The 13,609-nt window shown below is 36.4% G+C and overlaps 3 protein-coding genes across 4 annotated transcripts; all 3 read left to right on the top strand.

Annotated features, from left to right (window-relative positions):
• Window positions 1-2,055: 2,055 nt before the first annotated feature.
• LOC128264486 (uncharacterized) lies at window positions 2,056-2,587 on the top strand. Its single transcript, XM_052999982.1, has 2 exons — window positions 2,056-2,105; window positions 2,164-2,587. The coding sequence occupies exons 1-2, from the start codon at window positions 2,071-2,073 to the stop codon at window positions 2,585-2,587; spliced, it is 459 nt and encodes a 152-aa protein (XP_052855942.1). The 5' UTR covers window positions 2,056-2,070.
• Window positions 2,429-2,929, top strand: LOC128264489 (uncharacterized). The gene has a single exon (XM_052999986.1). The coding sequence runs from the start codon at window positions 2,834-2,836 to the stop codon at window positions 2,924-2,926; it is 93 nt and encodes a 30-aa protein (XP_052855946.1). The 5' UTR covers window positions 2,429-2,833; the 3' UTR covers window positions 2,927-2,929.
• A 185-nt stretch (window positions 2,930-3,114) lies between these two features.
• On the top strand, window positions 3,115-13,337 carry LOC128264483 (uncharacterized). 2 transcript variants are annotated; one of them, XM_052999979.1, is made up of 3 exons: window positions 3,115-3,250; window positions 11,741-12,143; window positions 12,412-13,337. In XM_052999979.1, exons 2-3 carry the CDS (start codon window positions 11,742-11,744, stop codon window positions 12,616-12,618), a joined length of 609 nt encoding a protein of 202 aa, XP_052855939.1. In that variant the 5' UTR covers window positions 3,115-3,250; window position 11,741; the 3' UTR covers window positions 12,619-13,337. The 2 variants fall into 2 exon arrangements, with proteins under 2 accessions (XP_052855939.1, XP_052855938.1); XM_052999978.1 differs by lacking the exon at window positions 3,115-3,250 and adding an exon at window positions 9,266-9,488.
• The last annotated feature ends 272 nt before the right edge of the window (window positions 13,338-13,609 follow it).

The raw sequence follows: 13,609 nt of genomic DNA, 5'->3' as shown, positions 1-13,609 counted from the left end.
GAGGTCTCGAGATAAGCCTAAGCAACAACGACTTCCCGTCCCGTTAAGCTATAAAAGCAATAAAGCTTTGCTGCCCCGTTATCAATTTGTCTCCCGGAATATGGCCATGGCTTATCTAATTTGCTTTGGCAGGGCTTTTTGGCCAAGCCAAGATACAGATACGAATGGTAGTGCTGGCTGCGATGCAGGTACGGATACAGATACATTTAGAGATACAGATACAGATACAGAAGCATGGGACGTGACCAGCATTTTGCACAAGTTTTTTCCAAAGGGGATGCTTTCGCAAGGGGTGAGGGGTAAGGGGCAGGGGGTTGAGTTCCCGATCACGTTTTTGCTATAAAACCTTAAATGGGGACTGTGTCCCCTTCTCTATGCCCAGTTCTCTCCGTTCTGAGTACCTGGAAAAAAGTGCCGATCTGGAGTCATTGCACTGGCCATGTGTTCATCGAACTATCTATTTGTCCATTTGTTTATATGACTATATGTCTTTATGGTAACGGTACGGCTCGATCACCGGCCTGCCATCTCCAACTCTCCAGGGTATCCAGGGTAATGGCAATTGTCTATTTGACGCCTCGTTCGGGGCATTGATAATCCATTGACCCACATTTATTTTAATTCCACCGATCACGAGTACGCGGACAATACAACACAAAACAATATTTGGATGACGCAATCGCGTTTTATTGTTCAAGTTTGGCAGATCAAAAAAATTAGTCTGATAACGGAAAAGGTAAGATACAGTCAAGCTTCATATAGTCAACGATTAGGGAATCCTAAGATTAACAACTATTTCAAATAAAATGCAAGTATGAAAAACCATTGAAAATGTAATATGAAATATATTATGGCAATAAATCAAAAAATAGGTTTGTGACAACTGTAGTATACGTTAAATAAATTGTCAATTATTTAAAAGCGTACAAGTTTGACACAATTTTCAAAATCAACCCATTGAATTATATTCCCATTTAAATATAAAAAGCAACTCGAACTTTATTTTGTATGTACAAAAAGAAGACATGCGGAATGAATTTTGTATCTTAAAGTTCTTTGTAGTTATTCATAAATTCCAGTTTAATACCGAACATTATATTTCAATGGAAGTTGTTTTATACTGCAAAATAAACATGCATAATACATTTTTTATCTTGAGCTTTTATTTGACACTTTTCTGCGAACATTTTCATAGTAGCAGTGGCTAATAAAAAATATCTATATTTTTTTTTCTAAGTCAATTCCTGAAACTAAGTTCCCCGCTAAGATGTTAAATCCCAGTCCACGATTAAAATAATACCCATAAACATTTCTAGGAGCCAACTATTCAAAAAAAGACACAAATAAATAACAGTAAGTGCAAATTTCACCACTTGCCCCGCGAAGAATGTGCGGATAAAGATAAAGATAAAGGAGTGGGAAGATAAGAGTGCAGAAGACCAAAGACAGAAGAGGTGTCTTCTTATCATTATATTTTTTTTTGTGTGTGCGTGTGCAGATCGTAAAGCTGGGACAACAACAACAAGCGTTGGCCCGTCGTCGCCTCAATGTGTCACATTGGCAATCAGATAACGATAACGGCATCTCTTATCACCAGGCTCCGGCTCCCGAGAAAGAGCGAGCGAGCGAGCACTAGAAATAAAAGAGCAGGAGAGCAAAGCATTGTGTAGAATTGCGAAGGCAGTCTTCGGCTCGCGTCACGATTCACACTTCGGGCCAGGCCGATGATCATCGGTGACCCAGAGTGTGCGAGGGGAAGAGAGCATAACTAGTTTCACAGATATACCGCTTAGAGATGATGCTGGCTCGAACATTGTGACTTTGATCAGTATATACTTGATTCAGAGTGGTAATTACTTAGACAAGTTAGGTAGAGTTTTGAGTGGGTAAAGAATTATAGCAATCTGCAAACGAATTTTAGAAATGATAAATTTTTAAAAATATTAAACCCCTTTGCATCTTCGTATTTAAAGAAAATTTTGATAAGGCTTCAGCAAGAATTTGGAATACAAATTTATTTTTCGCAAAAATTGGAACACTAAATAATTATCAACTGTAAGTGCCAATCGAATGGACGAGTTTAAAGAGGAATGTCATACCAAAATGTTAGTTTTATTTCCAAAAGTTTTGATTAATATACCAATATTTAATGGACTTTTTCAGACGTTTGACCATAAAAATCACATGTGTAAAGGTTTTGTTTTGCTGTGATTACAGCTTGCAGCATCTCTGCTGCGAAGAATGGAGACCAGAGACCAGAGAGCGGAGAAGCATCTTCGCCAATCCCAAAAACAGCAAGAGTAACAGCGCCAACGCAGACGCCACCGATTCCGAATCCGAATCCGATTCCGATTCCGAATTCAAGTCGACGCCGGCAGAGGAAACCGAGGCACTTGGCAGAGGCAGACGTCGGCGATCTGGCAGTCGCTTCTCAGCAATCTTCGCCTCTGGTTCGACATTCAGTTCAGTTCTCAGACCCACACGATCAGATCAGCAAAATAAAGACCGAATAAAGACCGAGGAACAGGGGAACGAAAGACAGAAGACAGCATACAGAAGACAGAATACAGAAGACGGAAAAAACTGAAAATAACAAAATCCATTTCTATATACCCCCGAGATCGAGATCGAGATGTGTATATGAACGCAGTTCCTGCTCGTAGACCGGTCGTCCGTCCGCAGCATCTCGTTGTGTTCCACAATTCCACAGATCCACAGATCCGCAGATCCACAGATCCACAGCTCCAAAGTTCAGTGAAGTGGACAAAAACAAAAGAATCGAGGATTGGGAATCCTGCGCGGGGAGGAAAGTATCGATCCACGATTTGTTGTAATGGTGCACAGGCGCTGGATTTTCTGTGAGAGCGGCGAGGATCCAAACTTCAGAAAGGAGCACTACGAGTACACCCAAAGCCAGCACCGATAAATATAAAATACCCGAAAAACGAGAAAGTCCATTCAACTTGCTGCAATTACTTGTGCCAACGATCTCATTTGCCACCGCAAAATAATCAAAACATAACAACACACAAATAATCACAATATAACAAAAAACGTATGAAAAACAATTGAAGCGCGTGTTTAATTTTCAATATAAAGAAAACAAAATTTCGGTGCTTTTTGTTTGTATTTTTATTGTTTGGTTTTTGGTGTTCCTCAAATGTGAAGAGGAGAATTGCTAACCCGAAGCGAGAGAAAGAGTGCGTGAGACAGAGAGAAAAATCATTGGCGGCCAAAAAAACATTTTCGAGTGAGTACACATAGAACAAATTCTTTTTAAATGCACATATTATTAGTTTGGAATTTTAAACTAACTTTAAATTTAAACCTGGAATATTAAAAAAACATATATCCTTATAATCCTTTTAAAATTCGTTTTGAAATAAAAATCCCGGAGCAAGGATCAACGAGAATTGTCCATTATAAAAACGTTTAGCTGGTCGCTACATATTTACGTCTGCTTATCAAATAAACTAAGTACTTGTATTTAATGTTATCAAAATGTTTTGTATAGGTCAAAAGTATAGTAAATTAAGATGACGTTCTCATTGGAAATCCTTGTTGTTTATTATTTAAAATTTTACTTTAAGATTTTACAAAGTTCATGACAAATTTTCAATTTGCTTGGTTTATTTTTCTAAAGCAAAGATTATATTTTCTGTCTATATCATCTTTTATTGTTTGGTAATATACTATAATATTTTCCCGAGTGTAAGAAATGCCGACAAACATGTTTACCACAAGTAACCCCCCAAAACCCCCTCTATTTCTAAGGCTATAAATAAAAGGCACAAAGTGGCAAAAGCCAAAGGAGCGAAAGAGACCGAAAAAAGCTGATGTGCATATTTGTACTTGTCTTCTTTCTTTTTTCTAAGTGGGCCATGCAGTTTGGCAAAATTTTAAACTATTATCGTACCGCTTGGAAAACAGGTGTTTTAATTTTCATCCCTTATCAGGAATGTAACAAAGCAATATTTTGCAATCCCCTCGGAAAAAAAGTAAACAAAAAATGTTTCCTCACTTCCCAGTGTTTTTGTTTCACAAAAACGAAAAGAATCGTCACGAGCAACAACAGATAAATACAATTTATTGATAGCAGACAAAAAAATTAAATTTTTTTTCATCATTAGTTTCTATATATAGTATCGCTGTATACACACACTTCTTGCCCAGTCCAGCATGAGAAAAAATAAAAAAATTAAAAAGAATAAAAGATGAACTAGCAGAACGAGCGAGGCACTTTTATTCCTACAACACGATGGCCACCAATTATTGTCAAAAACTTGACTACGTGACCAAACAGGAAATATAGAAGTGCAGAAGTGAAGTAGTGGGGAATCTTTTCTGGGGAAGCTTTCACTTCACAGGGGGTCACGAACCCCCTCCCTCGGCCTCCTACAATTGAGTCAATCAAAAAGCATCGACAAACAAATTCTCCCCCATTCGCAATTAAGCGACACTCAGAGATCCGATCAATTAATATATTAATTTTGCCTCCCCATGGCATCGTCATCTCTTCATTTGTTTCTGGTTCATGTAAAGCACTTAAACATATAGATGCACCAATGGTCACAGTGGTGGGCAAGATAAGAGTACTTCTGCTCTAAAATATCAGGCCCTATTTTACACCAAATAAAGCCTAGTTGTATTAATACAATATATATCAAGAGATTAACACCCAATTAGGTTATTTTTGTTGCAACTTATTTATATTTTTTATTTTAAATATTATTTAATTCATTACCTGTAAGAATTTGTTATGATATATGATGCAAACGGAGTTAAAAGAAAATTTTTAAATTATATGTTAAAAAAATTGGTTTCCAAAAAAAAAGTAAATAAAAATTTTTAATTATTGAGTTTATTAGTTCCTATTACATTGCCCGCTGCTGTGCTGCGTCTGATATATCCGATTCAGACTCCCTTGCAAAGTGGGCCAGACAATTCCCAAGAATTTGTTGCCTCGGTTTTTGTGGGCGTCAGTTTCGTCAAGTTTTTCTTTTTCTGCTTTAGTTTTTATGATTTTCTTGTCGCGGCAATTAAGGGAATTGTTGTGCTTGGTATATGTGTGTGTTGTGCCGTATAGATTGCCACACATCGGATAATGGTGAGGGAGGTCGGAAATAACGTCCAAGGAATTTTAATTAGATTGTGCATTGTTCTGGGCTACAAGGGAAACTTTGGTAATAAATGTTAAGTATTTGTTAAGAGTTTCCTGAAGTAACAACGCTTTGTAAATTACACAACAATCTAATCTAATTCGTAAATTATTTTAAATTTATCGTTAAAGACTTTTTTTACCTAATAACTTTTACGTAAGCATAAATATTTTTAAGTTTGTTTTTGGAAATTTTAATTATGGTATATATTCTTTGAGTAATAGAATTTACAATTTCCTAGAATGAGCAAATCAAATTTCCTTATCTTTTATTTATTTAAGTAGTAATAAGCAATTGCTCGAAACTTTGAAACTGTTTATTTATGTATTTTCATTTTTCGCTTGGAAAAATTGGAGAAACTCATATAAACATGGAACCTTCGGTTCCGGCGTTAGAATATACAATGAACATGATATCTCATGTAATCCGATGAAAATCTTCTCCAATTCGGTGCATTTTTGTTTGCAGCCAACAGTAAATCATTTTTCCCTGGCAACTAATGGGAAATTCTGTATGATAGCCACTGGCTAAAAAAATTCCCACTGAGTAGATAGTACTATTACTACATCCATATCTTTGTGGCACTCTTAAGCTGCATTGTCCTCCTTATCGGGGGTTGATAAGCCCACCTAGAAGATGCCAGGCCAACAGCAAGCCCGGCCAATCTGGATATACCAACACGAGTATCTTGGGCACGACTGAATCATATGGTATATCCATATGACGCATTAGCTCCAGAAAACAAATAGGGAAATTCACTCATCTACTGAGAATCATATACTTTTACGGCCTTGTTGTGGTTTTCGCGGCTTGGCTAATTCTTTGTAAATCTGGCATACTGGAGAGCATAAATAAAGAAATGCGGAGGTCTTAAGAAAACAAGAACCGTAACCCTAAATGCGAAATTAGCGGGAAACAGAAGTGCAGTTCACTCTAAAATAAAACTGAAGTCGAGTCATCAGAAATTCGATATGTCGCATGTGGAACCGATAAATGTTCTGGTGATCTCTGCACTTGGCTGATTTGTACTCCAATTGGGTTTCTGGGCCACTGCTGACGCTCGACTCGCGACCAAAGTCTCTCTTTTCAAAGTCAAGCTCAGCCGGTAATGTAATTGCTGGGGTTTTATTTATACAATATCTGTATATTCTACCCACGACTTAGCTGCTTTTCTTTCTGGTTTTCCTTTCGATTTTCCCAGTTTTTTGTGGGCGTTGCTTCCAACTAATTTGTGTTTTTAGGCAATCATTTTTTATTCCCCCAGTCAGCTGCCAATGTGCACATGCAACTGGTTAAGATACGTGTACTATATGCCCATATCACAGATTCAACGTGCCTTTAAATGTGCCTTTCAGGCCTTTTAACATCTGGTCAATGACTCGATCCGATTGTCGCCCTGACGCTGATGCAATTTGTGAATGGAAATATGCGAAAAATATTCCAAATTCAGATCACGTCACGTATTACTACGCATATCATCCCTGGGCCGGAAGTATATATCTATAAGATACGGAAGTGCAAGCCAAAGATTCACTTCTTGGAGTTGTATCTATTGATGCTTTAAGAGATTTCTGATATTAAAAATAATTGAATAAGTTGTTCATAAATATGAACAGTAATGTGGTGTTCCATAAATCAAATTTAAATGGTAATTTTAATTTATTGTTTCTAAAGTGTATTGGGTAGCTAAAAATACTTTTCAGTGAAATAGCTCTTAACTTATTTAACTTACAATTTCCGTTGAAGCCAAAAGCAAACACAAATCAGGACTCAAATAAGTTTATAATTTCTGGGATGCAGAAATGTACGCAGAATGAAATTCGAGAGAAATAAGAACGAAAAACATGGATAAAGGTTAATGCGCCCCAATTTCTTACGCAAATCACTGTCGCAGTCGTCCCAAATTGGGTCCTCACCCAGAAAGCAAACTTTATAAATTAACAACAGCACTAAATCATTCAAATGAGGCGGCGGGGAACGGGAAAAAACGAGGACAATCAATGACAAACTCTTTACAACCGGTTTATATTTGAGCAAAGTCGGGGCGTTGTCTTATCAGTAAGGACTGATAATGGCTCTCCTCATGTGCGTATATATACGCATATATATCATATTTGCATTTGTCATATGATGCATCTGTATCTGAATCTATATATGGACTGCAATTAAGTATATCTATTGTAAGCGACGAGGTCTCCGCCATTCATTCACCAGACGCAGTTGCAATTATAATTGCAAATTTCCATTGTCTGATCGGCGGGGTTTTCTTTCCCCCCTTCCCCCCTCCATCTGGAAACTCGCCGCATTCCCTTGTGCAGAGATCTTAAGTATTTCAGCGTTAATCAAGACTTGTCGCCACGCTATCTATTCCCTGGTATCTCAACCAGAGTTCAGACAACTTTCAGATAAAGTTCAGAATATCAAAGGAGCAATGGCTTGCAACCGGTTTTGTAGATAAAGCCGGATGACAAGAACCTTATTAACTTGCCCGCTATCGTTATTTTCTTGTGCAATTACCACCTCTTCACTCCCTTTTCTTTATATCTCGCCTCGAAATCACACAAAAAAAAAAAGAAACGATTTTTCTGCTTAGCTTTTCATTCCTGAACTGTAATTAAATGTTTGTGTGTTTGCTTGCTATCTCTTAATTTGTACAAAAAATGTGGGCATTTTATCTATAAACTGGATATACTTTGGCAGGAGTAAATATTTCTCGTAAAGGAGTGTAGGTTTTTGATTAAAACTTATTGATAAACTAATAAAGAACTGGTATTGTTACAATGATAACTTTTTTTTTTTTAAATTTGGAAAAGTAAACCTTGAACGATCAGTAAAAGTAAAGTTATTACAGGTCTAAGTTTCTAAGTTAATTGTATAATTAACAATCAGTAAAAGTGAACTAATTGCAGGTTAGATGATACAGCTTTAGGGTAAAAGTGAGTTAGATAATTGCGAAAACTAATAGCAATAGAGTTTGACTGATTTGGAAAGTTAGTTTGCCAGCAGTGGGAATTATGCGGTGTCAGTGCTGAAATGTTTATTGTTGGCTTAGGCTCTAATTTTCCCCTTACTTTTCCACCATTAAGGGTATGTCCAAAGTCCATCAAGCGCAGCTTTGGGGTTCTCAGCTGACAGCATACTCCGATTGTGCTATATGGCCATTTTTGCGGGACGCTTTTCCAGTCCGATTCCAACATTTGACCGGCCCAGATCGCCACGAATCGGTTTAAGCCCGACCAAGCTGGCTTTAATTCCCATTGTGCCTTGTGTTTTCTTTTCTCTCTTTGTTTTTGTTTGTGCATTTGCTTTTGTTTTTTTTTTTTTTTTTAATTTTTTCAATTAATTCTTGCAAGTCAAGTCCAATGCTGAGTGTGTTAATTGACAGACGCCTTGGTAACCAATGTGCAAATAGTATGTTATTATTGAAACAAATAAATGCGTAAGAACGGCAAATAATCACGTGCCGCCCTTATCGCTTAAGTGAACTGGATTTCCCCCTTGCAGTTGGCATATTGATAAGTGCGATCTTTAATGAATTATCGCCCCTAGTTTAGCAAATCAAGTATACGCCTTGTGAGGCGACAATCCCACTTCATCTTGATTTTCGGTCTTATCTCGAGTCGGTGTAAAAAAACACAACCATAAAGTTCTCCTCTCGCAAAACAACACCACAAAAAACATGCACATAAATTACAAACTATATAAAAAAAAAAGCAAAACATATATAAATAGATATAAATTAAATGTAAACAGCCGGTTTTTGTTTACTCAATGATTAAACTCAAACAAGAAGCAAGCGAATAAAATAGTATTAATTTCCAGTCAAGAAAAAATTCAAAATATTCATTAGATGTTTGAGGAAAGATCGAAGTTCTCTAAAACAAATTATACAACAATGTGTTAAAGCAATTAATACCAATTAATTGGAATGTTTTGATCACAGTTAAAATTATATTAACATGTTAAATAAATAGCAATAATGCTGAAACTTAATATTAATTTTATGTGAGTCTTGTTTAGCTAAATAAATTATTACATAGTAATGTTCAAAACTTTTTTTTGTACGAAATTTGTAATTATGTAATCGCATTTTCCTCATCATAACCACCCTCAACAGATAGATGGCTGTAAAATCAAAGACTGCTACAAAAACTAAACTCATATGTCACACTCAAATCATTGAATAAATATGCTAGCAACAACAATTCAAAGACATTTATAAATTAACCAATTGATATCAATAAAAACAAAGTAGAGAGCGAAGAAAGAGCGAAATATCGAAATGCGCCCCGTATACGACTTGTTGCTGAGCAACGCCTTTGATCCCAGGTACGAGTAGTATTCGCCACATATAGATATATCGATACATAGATATATAGACCACAAACCCAAACACAATCACGGACACACACACACACACAAATAGGCATTGGAATATGATACATCTTGCCCGGTAATTGAATGCTAACCAATGTTAATTGGACTCCAAACGAGAAACGCTTAGCAAATATTTGGTTTCCACCGTCTGCGCCTCACTGACGCAGTCGATTTTATTGGGAAGGCAGGGGCGTTTATCAAATGTTTATTATATTATTAACCCAATGCGGTATACGCAAAATATTTACCAAACAAATCGAAAACAGCAATTAAGCAGGAAAGTGTTCGTTCGCGTAATTGTTGAAAAACGTTAGAGTCCTATACTCTGGTGTTACGGTTGTATTATAAAACTAAACAATGATCCAGTTTTATACGTAATAATTCTTGTTTTCAATTACTTACCTTTTAAAAAAATATATTTGTAAGAAAGACTTCTAAAGCATTATCAAGTTCTGGTAATCCACCAATCTTAAGTTCTAATACAAATTATGAAATTGGCCTAATCGTATGCTGAAAAGAATAACCCATTGTCTCAGTGATTACAGTTAGCGATCGGAACCGCTTCCACTGCCAAACTCTCATGCCTATTCATTGGGGATTAACAATTGAGCCCCCCAATTATCCACTATTCCCAACGAATAAACATGAACCGCTAGGCTCCGCACGGAGAAAAAAACCTAATAATATTAGGTGTTCTCAGATTAGTCTCAATCAAATAAATATATATTAACTTAAGTTCCCCCAAAATTTCGAAGTAAGTCGAGCCAGTTTCTAAGAATTCTAAACTTTTTACAGGAATTTTCTCAATTATTAATGCTTTTGAAAATCTAAAATAATGTCAAACAAGAAGGAAAGCAAACTTCGGCAAGCCGAAGTTCATATACCCTTGCAGCTATTGCATTAATTAAATACTTTTGAAAACATTTAAATTATTAAATTATTACTTGAGTATGTGCTAAAAAAAAACATTGAAACTATGATTATTTGCAGCTCAATTATTAGATAGTTATTTTATATATTTTTATTATTTCTATGGGAGCTATATGCTATAGACGTCCGATTTTGATAAAATTTATACCATAATTCTGAAATAATTAAACATTGCTATATGTCGAAGAACTAAACAAAAAATTAAAAAACAGAAAAGTTATAATTTTTTTCATTTATTTTTCCGATTGTTCCTATGGGAGCTATATGCTATAGTCGTCCGATTTTGATGAAATTGAAACCGTAATTCTGAAATATTAAACCATTACTATATCTCGAAGAACTAAACAAAAAATTAAAAAACAGCAAAGTTATAATTTTTTTTCATTTATTTTTCCGATTGTTCCTATGGGAGCTATATGCTATAGTCGTCCGATTTTGATGAAATTTAAACCGTAAATCGGAAATATTTTACCATTACTATATGTCGAAGAACTAAACAAAAAATTAAAAAACAGCAAAGTTATAATTTTTTTTCATTTATTTTTCCGATTGTTCCTATGGGAGCTATATGCTATAGTCGTCCGATCCGGCTCGTTCCGACTTATATACTACCTGCAATAGAAAGACAACTTTTGGGAAAGTTTCATGCAGATAGCTTTAAAACTGAGAGACTAGTTTGCATATAAACGGACGGACAGACGGACAGACGGACAGACGGACATGGCTAGATCGACTCTCCTAGTGATGCTGATCAAGAATATATATACTTTATAGGGTCGGAAACGTCTCCTTCACTGCGTTGCAAACTTCTGACTGAAATTATAATACCCTCTGCAAGGGTATAAAAACTAGAGTACAATTGATCTCTTACTGTTTGAATATAATTTTATGTTCCTTAAATTGCTAAACATTTTATAGGGATTTTCTATATTATTATATTTATAGAAAATCTGAAATAATATCGAAATCTTAAGAAACAAATTTTCTTTCTTTTGTAGTATTTTGTTTTTTACTAAAATTGCGAAGCATTGTATACTAATATTCCTAATAACTATTATTCTTTAAAATCTAAAATCATACCGAAATCACCAAAAACATTTGGTCTTTTGCTTTTGGCGTATGATATTAATTTGCTAGAATTTTATGGAGATTTTCTAAATTTATGTTATTCTTGAAATATCGAAATGTATTGCTTTTGAAGTTAAATGTTATTTTGGAGCAATTTGTTTCATTTTTTTCCCTGTGTAACCCTCGAGTTTTCTCTGGTTTTCCAGAATGGTGCTTCAGAACCACAACACAGTGGTGGCCCGCTCCACTTTGACGCCGAACAGCAGCAGCCAGAACTTTGGCTCCCATTCGCTGGGCCACCACGGCGGATCGGCCAATGGCTCCGGACGGAGTCCTTTGAACGCCGGACCCAGCACCCAGCGTCCCATTGTCGACCTGCTGGTGGCCATGGTGGCCGTGCCCGTGCTGATCCTGTGCGCCCTGCAGCTAGAAAAGAATCTGAGGGACAACACTGCGGAGTCACGCTGGCTGGTCTTCGCACTGGGCATCGGGATGCTGTTTATCAGCGTGATCATCTGCGGATATGTCACGCACCGCATGGGCGTCTGCATTTGGGCGGGACCCATCGATGAGGCGGGAAATCGAGCCACCAATGGAGCAATACCACATGTGAGTACCAACAAAGATTTAACAATTACAAATTTCATACAAATTATCGAGGAAACCACAAGTTATTTATATTTATTTCTTTGAAAATGTAGAATTTCCAAACTAAAGATTAGGAAGTCTTGTTAGACAAATTCACAAAATAGTTACCTTAAGAAGCTATTAATTTATATACAATTTTTAAAAAGGCAGGGAAACTTCAATCTGTCTTATAATTTTAAAACATCGTTTTATATGGAAACCCTTTTGCTAATCCTCACATGCTTTCCAGATCAACTCGCAGAACGATGTGCTGCGTATTGTGGACTCACTGCCGCCAAGTTACGATAGTGTGGTCAAGTACGAGCTGCCGCCGCCAGCCTACGACTGCCTGGTGATAGACATGGAGCAGTCCAAGGATCTGGAGCCACCGCAGAGCTCCACCAAGCCGGGAGCCGGAGGATCTACATCCCCACCCGGAGCCACACTGCACATCTAGGGAGAGGGGAGGATGAGCCACGGGAGCACTAGGAGGAGGAGAGAGAATTAAGAGATTTTTTCCCAATTGGCAGCGCAACGGATTTCTGTACTTGACCCACTTAAGAACCACACGCAATCAAATCTATACCTACGATTTCGATACGTGGTATTTAGGCAACTCTAGTGTCTTGCAAATACGGCACAAAACAAAATGAAATGTTTTAGAATTCCTAGAGCCTACTGCTGAATACCGCCATATATCCGTATATCTATTGTAAAGTTTGGCTAACTGGTAGCCTGGCAGCAAAGCATTATGGCATTGTATTTACTTTGATTTTAAGCAGCTAGTATTTTAACTCGTAGAGTCCCTCGATTCTCCCGCATTGTACATAGAGTTCTTTGAAACACAGCATCTAGTCCAAAGTTGTATATAGCCGAACAAGAAATAACTAAACCACATGATGCGCCCACACAAAACTTTTAAATATACATATAATATAATATATATATATATCGATATATATATATATACTTAGTGAATGCCAAGGCAAGGCGGGAATCAAACTAAAAAACTACAGGGTAGCACATAGTCTTAGTCTTAGCCTAACGCCTGTAAATAATTATGTATGTATATTATGATTACAAATATTATTATAGCCATAACGATTGCCAACAAATGTAGGAAAACGTTCAGTGTTGCTTTCCAGAAATAAAGAATTCCTATTAAGTTTATTGAAATCCAACGAAAAAGTCTTGCATCTTTTGGGGGAACTAAAAAAGAATTCCCAGGAAAACACTTTAATGCATACTTTTGGGTTTATTCGGTTATGCATTAGAGATATTTACGGATATACCATTAGTCTTATAAATAAGCAATGAAGGATAGTTTTTGCATTTTTCTTTTTAATTTCTGATTCCATTCAAAAATGGTCACAATAATAGACAGTGAAATATTTGTATTTCCAGTAAGATCTGCCATACATTTATATTGTTTAGTTTTGACTTTTTGA

Source organism: Drosophila gunungcola, unplaced genomic scaffold (assembly GCF_025200985.1).
Source record: "Drosophila gunungcola strain Sukarami unplaced genomic scaffold, Dgunungcola_SK_2 000071F, whole genome shotgun sequence".
Lineage (NCBI taxonomy): Eukaryota > Metazoa > Arthropoda > Insecta > Diptera > Drosophilidae > Drosophila > Drosophila gunungcola.
Note: the sequence above shows the minus strand (reverse complement) of the source record. Positions and strands in the feature narration are given on the sequence as shown.